Consider the following 27,303-nt stretch of genomic DNA (forward strand, 5'->3'; position numbering starts at 1 on the left):
CCCAGTGTTCAGCTCTGGCGCTTCTGTTGTGTTTTTTACTGGTTAAAAAACAAAAAGCACGGATCCCTAGAGGTCTGGCTCCTTGACATTGTAATGACTGTGTATGTAAGAAGAGCCATGCTTTAGGGTGACAAGTACCAATCAGGTCTTTGGCTCTCTTATACCTGTGTGGAAAGTTGATCCAAAAGTTGTTTATGGGGTTCTATTTAGTTACTAGTGAGCTGTGTATATGTAAAAAATACTTATAACTTTTGGTAACGTCTCTTTGTATCTTTCCCCCTTCAGATGTCAACTCTTTGTTTACTTTAATTTGCCAGCCTATGGTTTATAAAGCTCTATTGAGTCATCGCTGTAGTTTTACAGATACACAATTGGGGGAGTTTGATCTATAGCTATGTTTACAATGCTAGAAACATGGCCGCTTTCAGTCGCTGTGCAACATTTGAGAAACTCTGCTTCATAGAGCACCAGTGTTTATGGACTTATGCGGTCACTTTCTCACACACCAGTTCACTGCTGTGACCCAGGTTTTATTCTCCTTTAACACGATGTACACAACATCGCTTCTTCTTATTGGACTTTGTATTGGCTCCTGTGTAGGACACAACTTACAGGAGTTTTATGCCTGGCAGCACCAGCATATCCTACTCTCACATATGGATTGTCTCTATTTTGTCTGATGTAAATGGATGTTGCTTTGACCACCCTCCCTTTAGTTGGGCATCACTACTGTCAAGTGGCGGAGTGAAATCTGGAGTGGTCTTCATTGGTGGTTCTCAGTCCTCTATTTCCTTTCACCCAAAATGGTTTCTGATGTGGTGAAAGTGTTTCTGATGCTGTGAAAGTGTTTCTGAAGTATGTGAGACTTTAAGACTTTTAATTGGAGTGTACAATTGGAACTCTTCAAAATTGGCCATTCCTCACATGTTGCGGCTCCACCCCCTCCCGGGGCAGAAGTGTTTGGAAGACAATCATAGGGTTTCCGTGTGTGAAGTCTGGCACAAATTATGAGTGCTGGCTTAGTAGTTTGTCATATTATGATGGCTGGCATAAGAACTTTGAACATTAACAGCAAGACAGGGGGATTTTAAGGCTTAGAATGAGTTGGGGGTGCTCTGGTAGTTGACAGGCTATTATAAAGAACAGAAAAGTACAAGTGACAGTAGGTGACAGATTAGCTTGAAAGCCCATAAGAGACATCAGAGACACGAAAGAAGAATTCTGAAGCTGTGAGATGCACTAGAGTGATTCCAGCAGGGCCGGAAAAGGAACAGCATCAGCCCTGGTGATTTTAGATTGCTTCCATGGGTGAGGGCTTGCCAATGGCCAAAGGGAGCTCTGAGAGCTGTGGTCCTCATCGTCAGCACATGTGAACAAAGGCAGACAAAGAGTAATCTAGGAAAATGGGTGCCAGCAAAGGAGGGCCGAATGAGGGATGAGAGAAGGTCGATTGAGAGGCTTAGAGGGCCATCACAAGTGGTTCTGATATCAAGGATGGAAGAGTTGGTCTAAGCAAGAAGGACTGTGAGGACTAATAAAAAGATAAGATCTGCCTGAAAAGAATCCAAGGCACATGGGACAAACTGGCGGAACGTATATGTCAGGAGCTGGGCCAGCCCAGCTGTTCACCAGGGAGGAGGGAAGTGGTCCACAAGTTGTCTTTCAAGGTATGAGCGATATTGAAACAAGGATTAATTTCTTCAAAGGGCCATTTTTCTCAGTTTAGGAGTAGTAAAGTTAGGACTCCTAACTTTAGGACTCCTAAACTGAGAAAAATCCTAACTTTAAGACTTCCAGTATTCACAGAAGGCATTTAGGAGTCCAAAAGTTAGGAGTCCTAACTTTACTACTCCTAACCTGAGAAAAATCCTAACTTTAAGACTTTCGGTATTCACAGGAGGCATTTAGGAGTCCTAAAGTTAGGAGTCCTAACTTCTGTGAATACCGAAATGAGTAAGTGCCTTCTGTGAATACCAAAATGAGTAAGTGCCTTCTGTGAATACCAAAATGGTAGTAAGTTTAGGATTTTGTCTTAAGTTAGTTCTGTGAATCTGGCCCGTACATTATTGCTTGGTACTACACAGATGTCCCTGTTGGCTTTTCCTGAAGAAGGCATTTTTGTGCCGAAATTAGAGTAGAGTTAGATTTTTTTATTGCTATGCCACTCTTTACCAATGGATCATAGTCTTTTGTGTCATTGACCAATATTTCTTTTGACTAATTGCGCAGTATAAATTAAGAATTGCAAGATATTATCAGTTTAGTTAAATTCTGTTGTTATTGTTCTCGGCTGTGTACCTTGTTTTTTATTGTGAAAGAATGATTGTAGAATTAATGTATTTGAAGAATGGAGATGATTTAGATAGCTAATATATGTATTTTTAAATAAATTATACTTGTATACGTTTATAGTAATTTGATGTTGTCCCTATATGTTTTGTCCCTATATGTTTTAGAAAGCTTTTTCAATTTGAATATATGTGAGTTGCCCTTGGTATTTGCATTATAGTAGAGCTTGTCACTCGCAGCATCCTTAATGAATGGACTGAATGGATCCTGATTCAGGATGCTATACGACTGGGTCTTGCTGGCATTTGGGCTATGTGTATTCCTCCTAGACAGCCACCAACTATAGGGAGCTTATGTGTGCCTAGATTAGCCACCACTGGCAAGATGGGAGGGATGAGCTGGGCACAGCCACACTTACACTTGAATAGGCTGTGTTCTGCCTCCACACTGTCCTCCCTGTAGTTAGTCTGGAGCCAGGATAGGGAAGAAAGGATGCCTGAGGGTTTCAAAGTGAAACATCTAGAAGCTTCTTCCTCACTTCAAAGGCACTACTTGGAATAAATACTGGACCTCAGACACCACTACTTCAGTACACTTCTGGACATTTTGATACTCAGCCAGGGAGAAGGACTGCTGTGCTTATGAAGGACGTCCACTCTGCAGGACTGCACTCTGCTGGACTACTGCTTTGCTGTGCTGACCTGCTGCATGCAACACTCCAGCCTGTGTGAGTAGAACTGGACCTCTCTGAGAAGAATTGTGGTTGCTGCATTCTGACGGGTTTGACCCCCACCTCCCTCAACCAGCAACCTAATTTCTTACAGTGAGTTTCTGCTTGGCCCTGCCCCATGCTCTTTTACAGATACAAGAGACCTCTTGTTCACCTCATTCATTATTTAGGACACAAAGCTCTCTATTACACTGATAAACCGACTGTCTGTGAATGCCTGCGAGCACTGAGAGATGCTGCTACAGAGGTGAAAGACACAAAAGGTTAGGGGAGGAATGCTTGCAATTTGTCTAACCACTGGCAGTCGCTCGGGGAAGCATTCCAGCACATTGTCCTTTTACTCACCATGCCACCTCAGTTTGGACACAGCCTTATGCAAATGAGTCTTGACCCTGCTCCTCCTGGGAACAGTCCAGCCCGCACTGCCAAGCCAGGTCCTTCCTGAACCAAAACACAAGCAACCCAAGACCAGGGTGCCCTAGTTATAGGTTCACCAGCTGGGTACAGTTTGGCTCCAGTGACACAGTGAGCATGGGACTCACGCCTGGGCATACCCATGCCACTTAGGGCAGTACATGAAATGCACTACGGAGGTGAGGCATGAAGAGGGACCAGATAGTAGCAGAAATATTGGGGCTTTTTGAGAGAGTGACTGACATTTGGGCACAACACCTGGTGGTACTTTTCTGAGGCTGTAGAATTATAGTACCTGGGGCCGTGTGAAGGGGACAATAGAAGTTGAATGCCACAGAAGGAATGACATATTTGAAATGGTGGAGTACATATAGTACAACTTGGGGGCACTAACAACTGCAAAATGGATGTGTGGGGCATATAGAGAAGGGACATGAGACCAGGGGTACCTCTGTGATCAGAGTTACATGGGGGCTATTGGGGCCAGCAATGAGAGATGCTACTGGTTGGTATTGATAGAACACTCTCAGGGCAACATGGCAGGAGGCTCCGGACCCCTTAGAGGAGGCAATTGCAGCCGGCAGCATACCTCATCTGGTTGTACTTTGACAGGGGTATTGGAACACAGCTCCACAGGGAGCATTGACTGGGCATTTGAGAGTAAGAGTCCTTGGAGAGTCAAATGTCACTACAACACTTAAAGGGGGAAACGCATTTTGAAGTTACCTGGAATGGAATTATGGGCATTGGAAAGTCGTACAGGGTAGGGGCACACCAAGACAATCTGGCAATTGGTGGGGGTGCTAAGCCTCAGAGAGAGGAGGCAGTTGGACGCAATTGGTGGCTGAGAGACATACACCTGCAAACTGGGGCAAACAATTTGCGCTACAGCACTCCCTGTCTTATGGTACTTGAATGAGTTTTTTATAAAAATAGCAGGTCACTGGAACAGTACACAGGGACAGCGTGTTCACACTGAGTGCTTCTGGGAACTGGTCATGGAGATAGGGCATTAGTGACCCTGAGGCAATTGATGGTTAAGGCATGAAGAATAGACATCTGCAGAAGATAGCAAGAACACATAGTGCACTCAGTTGGGGAAATTGGCAGTGGGGGCACAAAGATAAGCCTTTTGACAAAGATACAGTGTAACCTTGAGGCACCTAAAATTCCAAGTACTTTTCTTTCAGCAAAACAATTAAACAATTGCTGTTTCATAATAGAGGATTGTTGCATCTGTTATTCCCAGCTTTTTTTACCAGTTATTTTTGTTTTGGTTTCAGTGCCAACAGGCCACTCATATTGGGTACATTTTGTTTCACAAAGAGATCAGTTAAAGGGGATCAGAGGAGTCACTTGGGGCCTGATGCACTATTCTCATTCGCAAATCAGTGATGCAGATTTCACACAGCGACTGGTTTGTGTATGGGAACACAATTTGCGATGCAGCCTATGTACTAATATATTGCATCATAAAATGTCCATTTACCGTGTGACACAAACAACCTATCTAATGAATAATATTTAGGCAGTTTGCGGTTTGTGACCCTATATGATTGGCTGTGCATGTAGGGATGGAGGACTGCATGGACAGTAGACCTCTGTCCTTGCATTTGCATCCCAAACATGAAACATCTTTTAAAGCAGCCTGGTGTCCATTAAAGGGACATGTGCAGTTTCTAAGAAATTTTTACTCCTAGGGAAAACATCCTCCAGACCCCTGTCTGCTCCCGTAAGTTTACCGAAACGATTTACAAAGGTGAAGCTGTCCTATGAGGTGTCACAAGTGTGCTAATGGAGGAACTGTAGGATTAGAATGATAAAAAACAAGAGCACACTAAAGGCTCTAATTAATGAATAGTGTGAGAACCTTTCCCTGGGACCTGTGGGAGTCAGGGTCACTGGGTAGTAGATCACCAACTGCCCTAGGAGCCAGGAGAGACTGCTCACAGACGTCCCTTCATTTCAAACCTTTGCTAGCCCTCGCATAGTGCTGTCTAGAGGTCCACCCCACAGATTTGTAAGAACAATGTCCTTGAGCCTCAAAACACATATATCCTTTCTTGATACACTATATGCCTTACAAACTGTGAAGGTGAAATTTTATGCCATGGCACACTTTCCGAACCATAGATGGCATGCATGTGGCATTATGCCCCCTCCTTGAAAGTCCAGGTCATCTGGAAAGCAAATTATATCCTCAAAGACGCAGTGGCTAAGCACCACCAGAAACACATCACACCTACACATTTAGACATTGTGAAGTTTAACATCAACTTCAGAATGGCGATTATGGGGATAGATGTCTCCTCGGTAAAGCCACAGAAAGCTACGGGTAGACGACATTACCTTGCATGTTAGCAGAATGCATTATATTTTATGTGTGACAGTGTCTATGGCACATGTAGATGATCCCTAATTCCTTACCTAAATCTAAGTACTGCCAAGTAGCAGAGGTACACCCCTTTCCACAATAGGATAGGATAGATACTAGATTAAACCACTGAAAGGAAGATGCAGGTGCATTCACAAATAAGGAACATGAACCATAGACATGTGGCACAGTAATTGCAACATGTGCCATTTTATACAACCTGGCATTGCCTTGAAGCACTGAGAGTGAAGTGGAGAAGTAGGAAGACAAAGAGGATGGTTTTCCTGATATGTCACACATGCATAATTGTGATGGAGCCATGGGAGCGTGTGCCAGGAGAAATGCAGCTACTTAAAATGATATCTGAGGAAAGCATTATGCAGTTTAATGTGCACACTGCAGATAATGTATTATAGATATATTGTGCACAACTCTGTAGAGGAAAGAGTATCAGTGACAGGAAGCCACTAACTTGAAGAGCAATAACCCCAAGGCAGTCTTTTTTGCAGCAGTGCCTCAAACCCTTAGATGTGTCCTCTCCATCATCATTTACCATGAGGCTCAAGATGCTACTCTTCCTCTTGCATATAAGCACAGAATATCTGCAAAGCCAGTATGCAACCGTAAGCACTGTTAAAAATGAATAATTACGGAAAATACCTCTGGCCTATATTTCCCTCCTGCTTAATGTTTCCCAGTTTGTACCTCTACCTCTGTTTCTTCATGCCACCCCCTTCTCCTACAGTGTTTCCCTTGAATGCTCATGACGTAGCTGCTGGATATCTGCTTTATGTCTGACCACCTTCCTCTCTCTTTCCCCTGCCCATGCAGCCCCTCTGAAAGATAACAGCACTCACCACATTTATACATCAATCCCTGAAACCTAACAGCAGTCTTATGGCCTCTCTCCTCTGTAGCTCCTGGACGGCTTTTGTCTCCACTCCCTCCCCTCTGCCGATTCTTTTTCACTGCGGATTGATTATAACTGCATATTCTGAATTTGTTGAATATGTGTGTAGGTTTAAATATAATACAATTGTAATTGTGTATATAGTTCTAATAATTTTGTTGATGCCTATATGCTCTATACTTCATGTATACCATCTGGTGTTTCCTTAGGGCGGTGCATCTATCATTTCAGAACCTTATCCACTACACCCTCCTCAACTCATCATGTGCAAACCCATAAAAAATATCTGTTTTTTACTTTTGCGACAGTAATGTCAGTAGGATCCAGCCCCGCCCCAGTGCTTCCTTTTATGAGGAAGCAAAAGCACAGGTCTGTATATCTGTAGAGGCACCACCTGTGCTAGCAATTGACCGCAGCCTGAACAAATCCTGTTGATTCTGATGATCATCCAACAAGTGCCTCTCTGCACCCTGCAACTCTCTGCCCTGTGTGATAGATCCACAAGATGCTTTTGTGTAAACATAAAGGGCTGGGGTTCTCTAACCAAAAAGAGACAATAGCAATTCTCCAAATTAAATGCCAGGAGAATCTGGATTTCATTAAAGACACTGAGGCTAACATTATGCATTGCTCCTTTAATGCCACTCCATGCAGCACTTAGATGTAATACATCACAAAGAAAAAACATTCGAGAGAGAACCTTCCTGACATATAATAGACATGCATACAGAACAGTCTGCCTCTTTGAAATGCGAACAAAAGTCTTTTTCATTGATAAACGAAGAATCCAGTAACAGTAAATAAACATTGGTATAGCAAATACCTTCACAGCTGAGCCATGAAAAGGAGTCCTCTCGACAGTGCCAAACTTCCAGAAGAAGATACACCGTAGTAGGACCAAATTACTGAGCCATGTCTGAAAATAAAGAAGAATGCAAATCCTCAATTTGCAGGTAATTCTGAATTAATAACCAACATTAATCATATGCACCAATCCAACCCTACTCTTGAGCTGGGAGGGTGTGATAATGTTAGCTTCTGTGTCTTTAATGAAATCCAGATTCTCTTGGCATTTAATTAGGAGGAAATCTATTTCATTACAAGATCGGAGGCTACCATTATGCATGTTGGTAGTCCTGCAAAACCACATCTAGCATGTGGTCAATCGGTTTACAATAGAGTTTTGAAAAGGTAGTAGAATTTGACCAATCAGAAGCCCTAAGGATGTCCTCTAGTCTGTCACATTTCCAAAAGAACGGACTAGCCATAGCTCCTTTCATACAGTGCAATTTTTTAAGGTCAACGTCCACTAAACACATTGTCCATTTAAGCCATCTTGCTATTGCAGCAAACGTCACACCTCTGAAGGGTTTTACAAATAAGATGAGCATCTGATTAACACCATCAGAACGATGCTCCCTCATCCTAGAACCATTTTCCTTCATATAATCTACCACACAAACTTCTTGCAAGAGTCAAATTTGGGATAAAATCTCCTGACACTTTCCAGGCAAGAACATTCACACTCCCTTTCTAAACCAGAGAGTGTTCTCTTTCTTCCACGCCCATTAAAAGGCCTTCCTCTGCTGGTAGAAGCAAGGGAATATTGCAAGCTAACTCAAAGGTCACTGGGAACCTAGCCTGGGATTACCAAAAGGAGTTACAATACAACAGACCATACCTCCTTTCTCACCTTCTGGAGAACTCTCTCGATCATTGCAAAAAGGGGGAAGGCATATGCTTGGGTTCCTTCCAAGACTGCAGGAATGCGTAGACTGCCAGAGCACCCTGGGATGGTATACAGCTGAAGTGCTTCTTCAGTTAAAAAAGTCAGCCTGCTTGCAAACAGATCCAAATCCAATGGACCCCACAAGTGACAGAGACTTCAGAGTGGCTTTCGTTCAGCTTCCAGTTGCTGTAATCCCTCAAGAACCGCGAGTGCCAATCTGGTGAAATATTTGCCTTCCCAGGTAGGTACTCTACTCTGAGACTGATCTTGTGTTCCAGACAGAACATTCAAAGTCTCTTTGCCAGATCTGACAAGTCTGAGGATTTTGTATCCCCTAACCGAATTAGGTATGCCACTGCAGACTCCTTGTCCATCTTCAACATGACTGTTCTGCCCTGCAGAGAATGTTTGAAGCTCATTAGAGCATATAGGCCTACTGTCAACTCCAGATAGTTTATATGATGGGACCTCTTCATATAAGACTGTAAACCAACCATCAACCCAACTCTGATCTGGCCTCCTGATCGAAGATCATCCTGTTTCCATACTCAAGACCAGGCTCTTCGACTGAACCACAGCGCATTTGACGGATCAGCAGTCCCCCCTTCCCAGCGCCTTGAGCCCCTTACGGGTGAGTAGGCACATTTTACAAGACACTTGATTGATTGATTGATTGATACCACAAACCTCCTCCTAGGACTCTAGCTGTCACCCTATGTAAAGCATGATAATGTAATGGTCCCAGAACTATAGCTTGAATGTAAGAGGAGAGGAGACCTAGAGGTTTTGCAAGTTCTCTAAAGGTTATAGAGTCTTATTTTAACATAAGCCTTATTTCCTTGCAAATCTAGGTAATTTTTTTTTCTGGTAAATGCAGCAGAGTCTTTACTGTGTCTAATATGAAATCCAAGAATTCTAGGGACCTGGATGGAATCAGAATGGACTTCTCCCTGTTTATAACAAAACCCAAGCTTCCGAGAAGATATACACCCATATTCAGATCCTATAAAATCTGAGATTGACACCGGCACATGTTGATATCATCCAAAAAAACTATCAAACATATCCCTCTCTCCATCAGAAAGGAGGCAATCGCTCTCATTACTTTGGTGAAACATCAAGGGGCTGAGGAGAGACCAAAGGGAAGTCCTTGAAACTGATAAAGACCATGATTCCATATGAACTGGAGGTAACATTGACACTCTATAGCCATGGGAATGTTGAAGTAGGCATTCAGATCCAACTTCACAAGCCAGTCTTTTTCATTGTTTTTGTCTTTTTTTTTGGACCGTTTGTTAATTTAATCATGTGTTTGAATCACTCGAAAAGACCCAACTCTTTTTTAAACACTTCTGGATATAACACATCCAAAGAGCTTGGTTGGACAGTTTGAACTTGGAAGAAATCTTTCTTCAACATCACCTGCTGTATGTTATTGAGATCAAGAATGATACCAAGATAACCTTGGTCTCCCCACCCGAGAAGACATGCATCATCCCTTGCTACGTATACAATGCCTTTGGATTTACTATCCCTGAATTCCAAATCAGCTATAGATTCACCAACAACATCAATAATTTTTCCACCATAACCAATGGGTTGTACAAAAGACTGATTGAGAGTTTGCTTTGGAAAGGATTGTTTTCAGAGTGATTCGCCTATTAAAGTGAATGGAGATCCAGAATCTGCCAACATTTGTACTTTTACACCATTCACAATAATTGTACGCAGAGGTCTCTTCAGTCCTTGAGGATCAACACCCCAAATACCATTGGAACAATCCATGTCCACAATAGTGAGGATTTCATCTTCTTCGCTGGATGAAACGTTTTCTTCCGTTAAAGATTCAACATTGTGTACTTTCTTGAATGGTCAATTTCTTTTAGACTTGCAAACATCAGAAAAGCGTCCTTTCTTGGAGCAATTGACACATATTTTATCAATGGCTGGGCACGATATAACATTAGCAAGGTGATTAGTACTGCCACATCTGTAACACACCGGTACATTCCCTGACATAGTGTTACTACTTTTCTATCTGGTTTAAACTTTAAGTAATTAGATATCTTATATTTTGATTTAACTGCACACATTTTTTGGTTATTGCTGTTGGTTAAAGACATTTGTTCCATGTACGAACAAGTGCTTTCAATCCTTGTAGCGATGTCTAAAGCCTTTTGTAAAGTCAGGTCAGGTTTGAATAGAAGTGCCTCTTGAACCTATTTGTTGTTTGTCTTTTCAACTAACTGGCATTTGATCATTTCCTCTTCGAAGGCTTTGTATTCGCAAGAAGAAGCAAGAATGCGCAAAGCGCCAACGTATGTTGAAGCAGATTCACCTTGCAATTGAACTCTCTTGTAGAACTTGTGTCTTTCCAAAGTTACATTTCTACAAGCTTTGAAACAATTGTCTAATGCTCTGATGGCAGAGGCATATTCATCTACTACATTGTCTCCTTTACCATTACCAACAATGACAATTTCTTTAGGAATCTGTTATCATATGTTGCGGCCTTCAGTTGCTAAACAATGTCTAAAAACAGCATATTTCTTCTTACAGGTAAAAGACTCTCTATCAAGAGCTTTGAGATACGCTTCAAATCCTTCTTTCCATTTTTCCTAGTCTTTTCCCAGATGACGTATGACGTAATGTCGTGGTGTGCAGATCACCGTGAACCGCACTTGGAAAAGAAATGGAGATAGAATGCCTGCACCATTGAAAACAGAGTGCTCGCGCACATCAGCGAAGGCGGCTTGCGGTCTCCAAACAGAATGGCACAAAGTTCAGCGTGACCATCCGAGCCAGTCTTTTTCTAACAATATATCTCTCAAGAGATGGATTCCTTCCATCTTGAAGTATCTGTAGACCAGTAATCTGTTGAGATCCCAGAGATTCATAACAGGTCCTCATCCTTGGTCTTTTTTTTCCTCAAGGCAGAGCGTACTCACAAAAACCCTGCGATCCCAAGGAACTTCTGCAATAGCGCTCTTTTGTATCATTGATTCCAACACTTCTTCCACCACCTTCTGTTGGTCTAAAGTAATATTCAGTTTCCTTGGTCAAGAAAATTGAAATGGAACCTCTAGGAATTCTATTTTGAAGCCCTGAATGGTTTCCAGAACCCAAGGGTCTTGTGTAATTGACTCCCAAGTCTGGGAAAATAACCTGAGGTGACCCCCCACTTTTCCCAGGAAAAAAGAAATAGGAGAAATGTTTGTACTCTGAAAGTTGTTAGATCCTTGTCCACGTGATCTGAATCCTCTAGTATAATGGGTCGTCCTCTTTGGGTATATAAGGATGGCGAGGCACCTGGCTGGTAACCTCTACTGAAGCCTCTTTGCCTGAAGCTGTGCCTCTGGGAAACTCGGCCGGTAGAAAGGCCCCTTCTTCCGACCCGACCAAAAACACCTTAATTGAAAACTTTTTCCCATGTTTGTTTGTGCTTTGTCAAAAGCTGTAAATGTAGCCACATATTTTCCTAGCATCTTGATCATATCTTCCCCAAAAAGAAGGCCTTTGGGGTTTTCCGAAGGTTATTTCACTGCCAAGTCACCTAGTTTGGGGTTGATCTTAGTTAAAACAACCCTACGCCGCTTGGTGTTAAGCCCAACATTTGCGTTCCCTAGGAATATTAAACCCTAAGTATGTTAATATCTACTGGGGTCCCATTTACATGGGCCTCTTCTGCCATGTCAATTATTCTGGTGAGGGGTCCTAAGATATCAAAAAGGCAGTCCTGGCAGGCAGTAAGAGATCTTTCCATCCCTTTTCTAGGATCCTTTTCAAGCTTAAATAAGAAAGTAATAAGTTCGAGATCCAGATTAGGTGTCAAACAAACTTTCTCCTGGGTCACTGGTCTAGAGCATTCAGCTCTCAAGATGTTACATGCTTCTTTTTATAGGGGATTTCTCATCCACCTTCTAATTAATTTCCCTACATGATCTTGAGGCCACCATTTGGCACTTCTTGGGTGCCTGATATTATGATGGGAGAACATCTCTTGACCTAAGGGGTCCATGATTATACCCTCTTCTGTCAGGAGGCCTTCAATGTCCAAATCACCCTGATTCAGGTCAAAGACTTATTCATCCAGTAATTCCTCATTTTGATGCCCTTGATCTTAACTTTCTTTAACCTCTTTCCCTCTTTTTTACCGCACTTGGAGTCTCCCCTTGAGGTGGATTCCATGGCACAATCTTCATCAGAAGCTAAGGATCTCTTATTGGACATGACCTACTGCAAGGTTTCGCGTACGCAGGTGTGCATCTCCTGTTGTACAATTGTTTTTAATTAATTCCTCATTTGTATTAGGAATGAAGGTATCAGGGCTATTGATTTCATTATCATACATCTTCATAAAGGTATTTTAACCTATTGTGTAATAAGATATTTCTTTTGATACCCCCTCTTTTTAATTTTTTTAAATTGCAATGGTACCGAAAAAGTTTCAAGTTTTCTTAAAAACTCAAATAAATGTCTGAACAGGCACAAAACAGTATAAATTGCCTAGAAAGTGCCTTGTTTAACCCTAGCGTATGAGCGTATGGCTTTCTCCAGCTGATCGTCAGAGACACTGCAACTGTCAGGAATTCCCTGATGTCATTGTGCCTCGAGCAATCAGCTGTCCAATTAACCGGTTGCCATATAAGATGGCGGCACGTAGGGTGAATGGCCATTAGCCGATTCTTTCTTCTAACTCCTTGTCCTGACGCGTCGTACTTTAATAGACGCGCTGGGAGAAATGTGATAATGCGGCCTGAAAAGGATAGCTTACCGCAATTGCAGCGGATGGAGAATATTTCCTCGACACATCCGCAGCTATTGAGATACGTAAGGGAAGAGAAAGGTTCAGAAGGCAGGAATTGCTTTCAGCATTATGAAGGCGTGCTCCCCGCTGAATATCGAAAACAAACAACGCCCGCGGAGGGGACCACGGAAACACCTCACGAAGCCAATTAAAACCCACAAAGTGGCAATAAATGAAGGAGCAATCCGCAGTGTATAAGACACAAATATGTGTAAAATGTAAAGAGAACATTTTATAAAGAGGGAAGAACAATTCTAATTCTAATTATTAATTAATTAAATACACAGAATGACAAGCAAAGAGAGTAGGTTTCTGTACATCTGAAAACCTAAATGAACTAGTTGAATATTCTAAATGTAAAGGATGAGAATAAAAAAAAAAAGAAACAGAAAATGGAGATACTTATCTGGGGGTAGCCGCATGTAGTAGTAGACTGTTCTGTGAGCATGCCTATTATATGTCAGGAAGGTTCTGTTCTGGAATAGTTTTTCTTTCTGATGTATTATTTCTAAGTGCTGTGTGGAGTAGGTATTATTATTAAAGGAATAATGCATAACATTAGCCTCCTGTCTTGTAATGAAATCTATGTTTTCAACAGTATTTCTTAGAATCAGGACTCCGAGCATCTCTAGGTGCTAGCTCCAAATTTCTACACTAAACCCACACTTCATTTGCAAAAATATGTCTTTACTCAGCCCTGCAAAAACATCTTTATTACATTTCTTAATGTCTTCACCACCTGGTTAACCATCGATCATGTCCTCTCTCGCCTAACAATGCCTGATCATAACATTTCCTTTACATCCAACATATGACTCCTTTGTCCAGATACTCTTCACACACCCACCACATGGTTGTGGGACCCACGATGGCAGTCAGCACTTCTCTCCAATCTGGCATAGAAGCCGTATCTTTTCCTCAACAATGCCCCAACCTCACTTATTCAATTTCCATCCACCACTTTTATGCCCACATACTCACCACACTGCCAAACTTGGTAAGCGTTAGTCCTCCTGCCAAGCAGTTCACTCTGATATTCATTGGCGATAAGGCCGGTGCCAGCACTTTGGTCAGGCCAAAGAGGGCAGTCTTACTGACAGCGTAGGGACCGATGTTCTGAAAAAGAAAGTAATAATCACTTTTGAGGTGGGTGAAGCATGAAGGGGCTATGCGTTGGGATCAACAAGGTTTAAAAGCAGAAAACTGAAAGAACATTATAGCAGCAGGTGTACTTCCAAAGTGCTTGTTTCAGTATTCACAAAGAAATACTATAGCAGAGTCTAATAACATAAAAAACATTCGAATTGAACCAAACATTGGAAAAGCCAATAGATTTGACCTTTTATTGATAAAAGTGCATTCATTTTCTATTTTCTATTGTTCATTGATCCACTCAGGAACCCATACATCCATCTGTATGGCTATTCTGTTCATGCACTCATTCAATCATCCATCCCTCTACTTGTCTGTACATTGATAAACCAAGGTACAGGGCCATATTTGTCTTCTTCCTTGTGTTCACCTGAAATCATTCAGTCCCACCAGAATGTTGCGGCATCCTCGCAGTTAGTAGGTGTAGCCCACCTCAAGGTCAACTGGACCACAGGTCCCCAAGAGGGCCTTCAACATTGGGCAATTAAATTGGGCAGTTGCAGCTCTACACAGGCCAGTCATGGATTTGGCTGGTGCAGCCTCATCCGGACCAGTAATGGATTTGTATGATGCATGCTCACAGACGTTTGTTTTGGACTCGACAGGTGAATCTACATATGGGTCGATCAGGAAGTCAGCAGATGCGGCCTGCATGGGCCCGTGATTGCTTCAACAGATACAGCCACACAGCCGCTATTTAGTAACATGCAGTAACAGCCCGGCCTAGCGTCGGCAATCACACTGTTGCAGTTCACATAAGGATCCACTGGGAGTGTCTAGGCATCCTCTCTGGCACCTAGGTCCTGTCAGATCGCTCTTCAGAAATCTGCTTCTTCTGGGCACCAAACAGCCAGTGGGGATGCACTGAACCTCACTCCTTAATGGACAGTCTCTCCTACAGCAGGGCAGGCATGCTCCTTCCATCTCACAACAGGAGGACAGCCTTCTACGTGCTCTATGACAGGTGCAGAGATTCTCCGCCAAAAGATCTACAACTCAGGTGATGTCCACGCATCTCTGTGAGACCAGCACACATGCTGGCACCAACCATAGTTGCACTGCAGGTCCATGACGAATCTTTGGCGCAATCCCTTACTTGCTCATAGAGGCCTGCTAATGGAACAAAGTGGGGTGGTTTGAAACCCATGTTTATCCATGTCTCAAATAACAGAAAGGTGCTCTCCAGACACAGCCTTGGTGTAGAGTGATGCTTCTCACAGCTGATGGGTCTTTATCTTGAAGAACCCATAACAGGATCACCTTGCTGTCATCAGCACATCTGGAAGACTAATCACGGAAAGATGAAAGGGTTGGCGTCACCTAAATGTTCTCCTCATCTTACACAACAAAGCCTGCAGTTCCACTCTTCACTCTCACCTTCCACCAAACAGCAGTGTTCAGGAAGACTAATAAGCAGATTCTTGCTAACCAAAAGGCTTCTTAGAATATATAAAGGTCTCCGCTCCTCCATCACTGCAGTATCTACACCTACTCCCTCCAACTACAGGAATTTGACCAATGCACTTCCACTTTCTGGTTGCACAGTCCTCATTCCTCACATTCCATCCTGTACAAGGCCACGCCATGGACATTAATAATGAATTACACTGACCTCAATTACTCTGGTTCATTCACACACCATGCTTCTCCCACACAGGATGCACACACCAGCACACTTAACACACACTTGAGATGCTGCAAAGAAGGACTGGGCAAGCGCAAACTGCAGAACTTTACACAAGTGGCAAGTAGGCCTCCACTCCAGTGACTCAGATAAAAAAGGCATGTTAACACTGCTGATACTCGAAATATGGTTTGTTGTCACCACCATTCTAGAGTGTAAAACCAGTGACAATGACACTAGTGCACTGTCCCAAATGATGGCAAAGTTGGGGCACCAAGGCCTAAACATCAAAAGTCAGGATATAAGTTACACACAGCCTAACACTTAGGGCACGGGAACATGCCTGATTACTAAGCAGGGGACATGCTTGGCATAGACTGTAAGATTAATTTTCTGCAACTAATTTGCTCAATATCATTGATAATCTGAAACCTTTAATTGCCACTGAATATCTAATTGTCTTGGGAGGAGGAGGAAACATATATTCCGGGTCTACTACAATATGAATCATATGGAATTTCTATAATTCATGAAATTCTGTGTGTTCCTTTCTTGAATATTTGTGTTTTTTCAGGTAAATGGAGAGCTTTAACTAGCAACTGATTTACATAGCTGCCAAGATTGCCGATTACTATTCTGTAGCTCAACATATGTAAATTGATATTCCTGGGAAGCGTATTGCTTGTTGCTGCTTCCATATCTTGTAAGAAAACTCTAAAAAGCAAACAACATGGAGGGGAAATTAGGGGGCATATTAACAAGCCAGGCGATAAAATTATCGCCGCTTTGGCGGCAGAAAACTGCCGCTAAAACGGCGATAATGGGCTTGATAATATGCTCTATGGAATTCCAATTGAAGCCCATGTTAAATGTGAAGGGCGTCTAACATGGGCTTCAATTGAAATTCCATAGAGCATATTATCAAGCCCATTATCGCCGTTTTAGCGGCAGTTTTCTGCCGCTAAAGCGGCGATAATTTTATTGCCTGGCTTGTTAATATGCCCCCTAGTTATTAGTTGAGAGTTGTGAAAGTCCCACTCAAATAATAAACACAATCCTTGTCAGGGTGAACCACAGAAAGTCACTACATTAAACTGTGCTTTAACCTCTGGTAGCTTGGCACAAAGTAGTCAGGCTTAACTTGGAGGCAATGTGTAAAGTATTTATGCTGCACACACACAGAATGAAAGTAAAAACGCAACATAAGAAAAGTCCCAAACCAATTTGCATAAATACATTTTAATCAATAAACCAACATCTAAATGAATGAAATCCAGTCAGTAGTACCAGAAATATGATTCCTTCAAGATTTTAGGGAAAATAGCACCAAAAAGCACAGAGCACCACTTGCAGTTATCTAGTTGCACCAGACCAGGCGAAAGTCACAAGTTCAGGCTGACTACAATGCATCGCGGCTCGGAAATGGACCACGTTAATCCTGCTGAAAAATTACCGTCTCAAGTCCTTTGCATTGACAGGGACCACTAGGAGCAGGTTGAGCTTCATGGATGGTCGTCGTTGTACCACAAAAAACTAGTGGGTGGATGTCGTTGTAGCGTGAAGAGCCGGTTGGACATCCAGGACAGTCATTGTTGGAGCTTTGAACTGGCTGTTGATGCAGTCATGCAAAGTGCATCTCTCACTTTGCCATTCTTCGCAGGCAGCTCAGTCTTAGCATGAAGGGGCCCGTCCGTGGTCATGAAAAGTCCAAACATCTGGGTTTTCACCTTTTCTTTAAGGGGTAGCTCTCATTGATCCTAGCTAAGGGGCCAAGATCAGGGGGCACCTCTGGGAGGATCAGGACCCACTCCAGCAGAATAAATGAATATGCCGTTTATAAAGCACTCAGCTGTGAAAAGATGTCTCTGGGCTTATAGCAGAAGAAGACTTAAGTAGCTGTATAAAAAGACTCATCACATGTTGAATAGCCAAGTTTTACACCTTTTCTTAAATGAGAGTCCATCAAGAGAATCCTGGATAGATAATGGCAAAGCTTTCCAAAGCTGTGGAACTAGGTAAGAAAAGGACCTGCCTCCCAGACATGCATGACACACCCAAGAAACCGCAAGCAACAGCTGATTGTAAGTTCTTAAAGATCTGAGAAGAACATAACGCTGAATTCTATTCCTAAGGTAGATAGGACCTTTATGGTGAAAACCACAAAAGGTAAATACCAATGATTTGATGTGATAGGCTATTTATACTGCGCACTGCTACTCCAAGGAGTGTTCCAGTGCAGTTATAGCTGAGAAGTCGGTGAAGAAGAGTGAGACCTACATGAAGAACCAGGTTTTCAGTTTTTCTTTTTTAAATACCTGGGTCACTCGTGGAGCGTAATTCCAAGGGAAGCTGAATCCATGCAGATGCGCCGAAAAAAGTTTGCAATCTACCTTTTGCTCTCTGTCGCTGGATCCTAGGGGTGCATGCCAGATACGCAGGTGTGCAAGCACTAAAAAGAACTACTCTTGCTAATCAGAAGCCAGGGTAGAGACTTTAAAATAACCAGAGATAGAGTAATGTCTAGAAATGTTAAGAAGCAGCCCGCCAGCTGCATTCTTAACCAGAGGCAGAGGCCAGCTGCAGGGTTCATGCAAGTTCAAGCTTGTCCTGTTGGTCATGGCCAGTTGCAGCAAGGCCTCTGGAAGCTTGTTGAGCTTGGACTCAGCAAGGGTATGCCCAGACAAGGGTTCTGTGCTCACTGTGCCACTGGAACCAAGTTATACAAGCTATACCTGGCTGATGAGCCCTTATCAGGGCAAAACAGTTCCTAGGTTGCCAGTGTTTCGATTCGGTGAGGACCTGGCCTGTGATTTCGGGCTGGACTGTTCCCATGAGGAGCAGGGTTCAGGCTGATATGCATATGGCTGGGTCCAAACTGAGGTGGCATGATGAGCAAAAGAAGAAGGAGTTAGGATGATACCGCACACAATCACCAGTGGTTAGAGACTTCACCTTTTGTGTGTATTGATGTCACCTATTGTGTGTTTGATGTGTTGTAGCCTGTAGGGCAGTTTTAAACTGCCATTCTGACCTGGCAAAATACAACTTTTGGCAGGCCTAAAACTTTCTTTTTAATGCTCATAAGTCGACCCAAAGGTAAGATCTAAATGCTCCTAGGGCAGGGTACGTAGTATTAAAAAGTAGAACATGTGGGTTTATGTTTTACATATTCTCCCTTCCACTGGATTACCTAAATACATTTAGAACATGCTAACGTTAGACTAGGAGCAGATACATACATACTTCTTGGTCTCTTTTGAATTGTAATTTAAAATCCACTTTAATGGTAAGGCTGGATTTTAAGTTACAATCATAAAAATTTCCCTTTTAGAAAGTTGGCATTTTTATGCCCGAATCCACTGTGCCTTTCTGTCAGTAGCCTGAGTAACATGCCTCTTTTGTTTTGGGTTGTGTATTGCTGCCAGACAATGAGACAAACGTAGCCCACATGTCAATAGGTTGGGCCATCCTGCCAGTTTGGCCTAGAAAGGGCTGTGCCCAGACCCACCTGCACTTCTAAGGGCTTTACCTCCAGCACACACAAAGGAACCTGATACCAGGCCTACTATTGCCCCCCTAGCTCAGTAAGAAGAAAGGGGTGACATGGAGGCACCCCTTACCCACAGACTGGTACTGAATAAAAAAGGTGGTATTCTCAGACCCCAAATCAGATGACTCCTGATCCTGTGGAAGATTCAAAAGAAGGACTGCCCTGTTGTCCATGTGTTAGAAGGACTGACTTGCTTCCCTGATGTCTGAGAAGGGAAGATTGGACCTGCTCTCTTGAACCCAGGACCAGAACAGTGACTCCAAGGGCTAGCTGGCTCTGTTTCAGAGAGCCCATGCAATGCTCAGGATAATATATTTAATGCTCCCGGTATTATTGTGTTTATTTCTTAGTAGTGCCATCTGTATCCAACTTTATTTTGTGCTTATTGCATCAGTAATTTACCATATTTATTTGTGCTCTGTGAAAAATCGAAGTTGAGCTTGGTATGCAAAAAAATCTATTTCCTAGAAAAATGTACATTCAAAGTGGGATGCCCATAGCATTTAGTGCTACGGGTGGCCTTATACAATAAAATAATACACTGACGTGAAAGCATGAACATTGTGGTACAAACACAACACAAATGTGCAGTTGTTAAAGCTTCATTAGGAAATCTGATTTCATTATAAATATTTGTAATGACTGTCGCCCAAATTAACACGCATTTTTGTTTTTTCCATTAAAAAACATAAATACAGGTATACAGACCGCAAAACATTGTTTTCCATCAGTGTTTACCTGTAAAAACTGAAAAACTTGACCAGAATCTATAAGTCATTGCCACTTTAATCAAAGCTGGATAATGGAAGATAACACTCATTTTAATGTGCAGATCAGCAAACCTAGGAAATGTAACATTAGAAGTGAGGGCCAGGCAACAATTGTTGGTGGACACATATCTTTCCCATTCCAAATTCCTGGACCACTTAGTTCTGACTTAAGTTAGCAGTGAAATCAGAATGGAGATGGTCAATGGCTGTGTTTGTACGCTGATTTTGTTTTCGATCTGTCATTTATCCCCATTGTCATGGGAACTTCACCCCCATATATCCCTACTGGAAATATTTCGGCACACGTTTCACTGGTTAAAGTTGTGGAGTTCTGGATTGGTGTGTGTACTCCCAATTTCAAGGTTTGTCGGTGGCTACTATTAAGGGCTCTGAAATATATTTCTAATTATGTATCTGGAGAGCGGGGTCTAAGCGTGAAGGCATGTAGACTACGCTGCCATACTGGCTTGCCATGCTCGGGGTTGGGATGCAAGATAAGAAGACCCGCATGAGTAAACATTAGTGCCCGAATTAGCTATGGATTACATACATGAAAGAGATATGAACAACTAGTAGTTAAGAAAATTACAATTTCACAAAAAAAGTGCTGTCAAAAATGTACGTTCCCCTGCATTGTAATTATGTAGACATACTTGTTGTTATTAAAGCCTATTGAAAGTTTTCTGGAAGACCTGTATATCCGTAGATCATAGAACAGGGGTTCAGGAATTACAGTAACAAGCTGCAACGTTTTAGTTAGGTTCCCATATTTAACTATACCCTCTTGTAGTGGCAGAAGATACCTCCTCCATTGCAAAAGCGTGAAGTCTCACACCACTAAAGACCAGCTCTGAGACTTGAAAGGATGAACAAAAGTGGTTTATTCATTAAGCACCTCAGCCATAACCTGCCAGCATCCACTGACAGTTGAAGCCCACCTCCCTGACTGTCATCCTCAGCATTTCAAATGGACATTCCATGAGTCGGAATGATAGGGTAAGGCAAACGTAAAAGAAGGTGGCACAAAAAGGTGCGCAGGTTCCACAGCCAGATTCAGCATCTCAAAATCACATTCTGTTGGAATGTTTTTTATTGTCAAAAGAATCATTTCATAATTAAATTGATTATGGTTTGATTACAACCATTTTTAATTGGGAAAGCTTGCAGCACTTAATAAAGTTACGTCGAGCCAACAAGCCTTACCGGTTTTTAATGGTGAGAATGATATATTGATACTCTCACAGGGGTCCATTGGGTACTTGTGAAGACGTTATGCACTGACAGTTCATTTACTCTTGGGTTTCACTGTCTTTCTCTACTTCATTGGGTTGGAGATTTTCACGATAATACACACACTTTTCTTTTGCTGTATGGAGAGAAAGTAACCTGTGATGATAAGTGGGTATGCCGGTGAGTACCAGCCAGCAGCCCCCTAGGTGTTACGACCGTTAGGTGCTTTCTCTCCTTTCCCACACTTTTTTCTTGTTATTTGTGGTTGGAACAGGTTTTATGATGGTTTATGACATTGGTTTTGAAATTTAATACACCACGACACACTGACTAGTGAAAGGGAACACACTTTTGAGTGAGCTGAAAAGTATTGGAAACCCCTTTAGTGTTGAAGTTGTACTAGGTGTATTTGCTTGGTCAGGCCAGTTTATGTTTATGATGTGCTGAGTGGGGGGTGGCCTGGCCTTATTTCCCCCTATAGCTCCTATTGTGATAACTATGTGTAGTACTGACCAATAACCCGAGTGTCATTAAAATGGCCACCAAAAGCGCGGGATTCTTACTGCACATGCATCTACTGCATCAACGTAGTATGACATTTTCTATGCTTGGAGGAAAAAACTTTGGAGCTGCGCAATAGCTTCTAAAATGGCCGCTTGAAACTCACATGTTAATGTGCATGCTTTGCTTACACTAAACCTTGCAAGTTCTACTAAATTGGTAATGCAAAAGATATATAAGTAAATGGGATTAGAGTAGAGATAAGTGGTATACAGTGAATTCATTTAATTTCGTATTCTAACATGTCTTTTTCTGACTTTATTAATAATTCATATTTGGGCCTTGGAGGGTGACTGAAATCCCTACCCCACCTGACCTGTGCACAAGCGCACTCAAACCTGCCCAGAACTATGATGACACCGTTGAAACTCCACCTAAGTTGCGCTGGCAAGAATCTTTTGGGAACTTAACCCATCGACCTGGACAGAGGAAGAGAAGATAAACAAAATATATACAATGTATTGATCATAATGTGAAATGCGGGTGGGAAAAAAGTTAGGGAAAGTAAATAAAGGGGCGGGAACATTGAACAATGAACCTAAGTAAAATATTACATCTAGCATGGTGTGATGACCTCTTCCCCTTGCCTTGCCCAATCAGAAGTAGGGGTTACCACGACATTTAAACATTTGGGGTTGGTACATGAACATAGAATAGTATAACCGAGGTAGTTTAGTTAGTTAGATGTCACAGACCCTAAGCAGACTGCAGATGCCAGAGACCCTGCTTGAGAGACCGAAATACTGATAGAAGAATCCAATCATCTAGAAGGGGATTGCGGAAGAAGATCAAGGAGGCACATACAAGAAGGGAATCGTGGAAGAAAATCAGGGAGGCACATACAAGAAGGGATTCGCAGAAGAAAATCGAGGAGAGTAATGCCAGAAAGTGGTGCGACGCATGCGTTGCACTTAGAAGAGATCACCTTCCCAGTCCTGAACATCTCCTGATCCTTTGTCTCCCCACCTGTCCTGGGGACTTCACCTGACTCATTGGCCAGGAGTTTGGTTCTCACACCATCCTAGGTAACTATAATTCTGTGTAGTCTGTCCTTATACTGCTCTCTGTTTTCTCCCTCTCCAGGTACTGTCATCACGATATTTTTATTTAGACATATTGAATCAACCTTGATTTCTTCCTGAAGGAAAACGGTGTATAACATATATTTTGATCTTTGACTCACAAGATTATTGATTAGATAAAACTTTTAAAACTCTTTGAGTCTGAATAAACTTCAATGTAATTTCTACCTATTCATCTAGCAACTAGATTAATTGACCAGAGGAAATTTATTATCAAGGAGATTGGGTTGGTAAGAATTTGGTAAAGGTACATACAATCTTGCAGGTAAATCAAAATTGACTCCAGTGGTACTACTAGCTTATTGTATGAATGTTTATGGGCCCAGGTGAGAATAGGCTGTGTGAGTAACCCAAGCTGGTAACCCGCTGGATCAGTTTTTCTTGGTAGCAGAGCTATGGTTTATAGTTCTAGTTAGTTAGGTAATAAATATTGTGGTTTGAATTATTGATTTATGTATTAACCAAACCTGTGTGTTTTGTTTTATGTTGTCTGGAAATTCCCAGGAATATTGAATAGCGGTTGGCGAATGGAAGTCACACTGCAGTGAGGTTACTTGTCATGATTTTGAGAAGGTGCTGAAAGTTATGCTGAACTAGAAGCACTGATTTAGTGATTATGTTTTCGAATTAAAGTGAGAGTAATTGGTAGCAAAGGAGTTCGTTGGTGAAACTTTGGTCTTAAATCACCTAGAAAGGGTAATACTGAAGGAGTAGCAGGTTCTCTGATGCTTGAGTGAAGAGTAAGTGGAAAAGTTACACTCGTAGTGTGTGAAGAGTAAGCGGCAACATTTTTTTACTATTCTTTGGAATTTAGAGAATCTGACAAAGTAGCGAATGTTTCTATGTTGTTAATTAATGCAATATACATGTAAAATTGTGAGAAAATATGTTTTACCTGGTAAAGGAGGGGTCAGCTGCGAGTGCTGCACTGACGTCACAGAGGGCCGCGGTGAGATTGGTTGGAACAGCGGGCTTGTGACTGACGCGAACATTGTAAAGGAGGGGTCAGTAGTAAGAAGTGATACTGACGTTACTGAGAGCCGTGCTAGTATTGGCTAAACGCATAGCAAAAACAGAATCTGATTGGTTAGAAGAATAAGAAGTCACGCTGGTATTGGTCAATTATTAAAGTAAAAGCGAACATTTGATTAGTTGAAAATAGAAGCCATAATAATTATTCATAGTGGGTCTTGTATGTGGAAACACGATCCTACTTTGATAGGGAATTGCCCAGACAGAAGGTACTTAGGATTTGCAAGAGAACAGTATATAAAAGGATTAACAACAAAAATGTACGGAAAAAAGAGAAAAATTTCAATTATGCAGAAACTTAAAAATTATTTTAAAAAGGATAAACCCATTAAAACTAGAGAAGGGATTCTTATCCCTCCCCCGAAAACGCCCACATCATACATGATGATGGAAAGAGGCTATCATACCTGTGTATGGTTAGAAAATTAAAGATTGAATACACAAAAGATGATGGAATATTAGCTTTCCCCGAATTTGGAACATTTAATGGGAGAATCTGACATAATTTTACGCACTAGAATGAACGAATTAGAACCCAGAGCCAGATTAACACAGTACGAGGCATTAGAGGAATGGGAGACTGAAGCATTTGAGCGTGATAGATCCAGAAGTATCAGAAACTCGAGCAGATTTTATCCCAAAATTCCACGTGAAACCCGAGATAGTCAGATGAAACAGTGGAGACAAGCCACGGTGGCTGAAGGATTATATCCTGTATTGATGGCTGAGGAACGGACAGAAGAAAAATGCACAGAGAAAACAAAGCACTTAACAATGGCAGGTAGTGGAGACTCGGAATATGATTATTTAGAAGATATTTTAATGAAAAATCCTCTGCCTTATCAAGAAAGACCTAAAAGAACTACCCCGAGTGCCCCAATTCTAGAAATACCTTTAGTTCCACAGGTTGTACATGAAAAAACAATGGAGATGTTACTTCGAGAAAGAGAAAGGGAAGCGATATATAAGAAGAGAAGCAAATTAATACAGAAAATAACCCAGTTAAACACGCATCCTGAAGCTCTGACTATACCAGTGACTATAGGTCCTGTTGTCCCACTGTATGGGGATAAATCAAATTGTCCTAAAACACCCGTCATGACTTCTCCCATTATTGCACCTAGACAAGAAAAAATAATAATTGATGACCAAGCCTGTGAATGTGAAGTCAGTGATTTTAATAATTGACTTACCGATAAGAGGGCAAATAAATGACACACCTAGAAGAGACACACCAGGTTGCTCGTAAGAAGAACAATTAGAGACATCCACAAGAATGAAGAGTGCCACAATAGTAACCCCAGAAGAAATAGAAAGATGGGCACAAGAAATAGAAAAACCAAACCCACCAGCGAAAATATTAGACATTTTCAAATTAAGAGTTGAATTAGAAGAAATGATAGCTGGAAATGTAGGACTGGATAGGTTAAACACCTATAGTGAAGAAGAATTGCTGTTCATTTGCAGAAGCATAACTAGAAACAAGAAAATGTTTCATGAAAAATTGACAAATTTGGCCTCTGAAATGGGAATTGAAATAGGGAGACCCAAGGTGTTGCAGAAACCCTATAGAACATAATTTTCTGATAAAGATTTGGAAAACATGAATATGTCAGGAAACAAATTGCAGATTAAGGAGTTGATGACAATTTGGCAAAAATGGGGAGATTTAGACAGACGGAAAGTTAGATGGACAAAGAAAAAGGAAGAAGCACAGACAAGTCGATCAACATCCGAATATTTGATGAAAGAAACAGAGAAGGCTGGAAGATTGTGCCCAATGAGAGAGGTTCCAGGAGGGAGATATGAATATGTCCCATGGACCCAACAGGATATTTTATCATTTACTAATGATTTCCCTAAATTGAGAGAAAAACTAGTGGAATGGTAGAGGCAAGTTGAAAGGTTTGGGAAGGTTTCGAAGGTTTTGTTGAAAGATCTGGATGGTTTATTTGACATAGTGGTACCTGATGATTTGTGGACAGAATGTAAAATTACAGTTGATTGGCCTAATGATGAGTACCCGAGGGATGTAAAAACAGGAGCCCCGTCAGAAGAGGTTATGAAGAAATATCATCAAGTAATCACTTTCTTAAAAGCGAAAATTCCACCAAAAGAAACAGATTGGATATAGATAGATAGAACAACCCAGGAAAAGTCTGTACATGCTTACTATGAGCGCCTTTTACAGGTGTTCAAACAGTATAGTGGATTTGAAAGTATTGGGGCTAAGGACATGACTCATTTTGTGTATCGATTTGTGTCAGGGTTAGGGCAAGATATATCCCAAATGAATAAGCAGCACATGCTGTGCTGGCAAGCGAAGCCCATAGATGAGATCCTCAAATATGCAAAATACTGCGGAGATGAAATTGACAATAGACAAAAGAATTTAGAGGAGAAAGTGATGTGGGCCCAAGTGAAATTAGCAGAACAACAAGAACTGCAGCTAAATAATCAGGCAGGAAATACAGGAAAAGGGCAAAGTCATGGTGAAAATAACGGGGTAAACCAAAAGGGCGATTGAGCAGAGAAGAGGCAAAGAAACAGTTTCCTTCATGGGTGCGGAAAATTGGGGCATTGGAAAAAACGAGTGTAATAGTATACAGAATAATAATGGCCCAAATCAAAATTTAAATCCACAGACGCAGAATGAGGTGATAATGAGTCAACTGCAGCAGGTTGTAAACCTACAGAGTCAATTGCCACCAGCCCCTATGCCAAATTTTGTGAGTCAAGCCAAGTACAGTACGGACACTGGATTTCAAGAAGGAAGTGGTAAGAAAAATTTGGTAACATCACAGTTTCTTTTGCAGGACTCTTATTTTGATGACAATACCCTATGATGGTGCCTGATGGGGGAGGAAGAGGAGTGCGTACTTGGCGCATCCTTGCCGGTAGATCAGTCAGGTCCATACATTGATGGTAAGATAGAAGGAAATAACATTACCTTCTTGTTGGACACTGGTGCTACCTGTTCTACTGTGAGAACAGCAGACATCCAAACCTACCCCTCTCGGGAGAAGCGATCCAAATAGTGGGCGTTTCT

The 27,303-nt window shown here is 41.8% G+C and overlaps 1 protein-coding gene across 2 annotated transcripts in view; it reads right to left on the reverse strand.

Moving 5' to 3' along the window:
- The window catches only part of LOC146831143 (dehydrogenase/reductase SDR family member 4-like), a 269,527-nt gene that overhangs the window by 37,969 nt on the left and 204,255 nt on the right, over positions 1-27,303 (reverse strand). The window contains exons 7-8 of one of the 2 annotated variants that reach the window (XM_085604107.1): positions 14,235-14,369; positions 7,541-7,633 (exon numbers count right to left, since the gene is read on the reverse strand). In XM_085604107.1, the coding sequence (XP_085460233.1) occupies positions 7,541-7,633; positions 14,235-14,369 (228 nt within the window). The remainder of the gene's footprint in view (positions 1-7,540; positions 7,634-14,234; positions 14,370-27,303) is intronic. The other variant, XM_085604108.1, reaches the window with a different exon arrangement.

Source organism: Triturus cristatus, chromosome 5_1 (assembly GCF_964204655.1).
Source record: "Triturus cristatus chromosome 5_1, aTriCri1.1, whole genome shotgun sequence".
NCBI classification, from domain to species: Eukaryota; Metazoa; Chordata; class Amphibia; order Caudata; family Salamandridae; genus Triturus; species Triturus cristatus.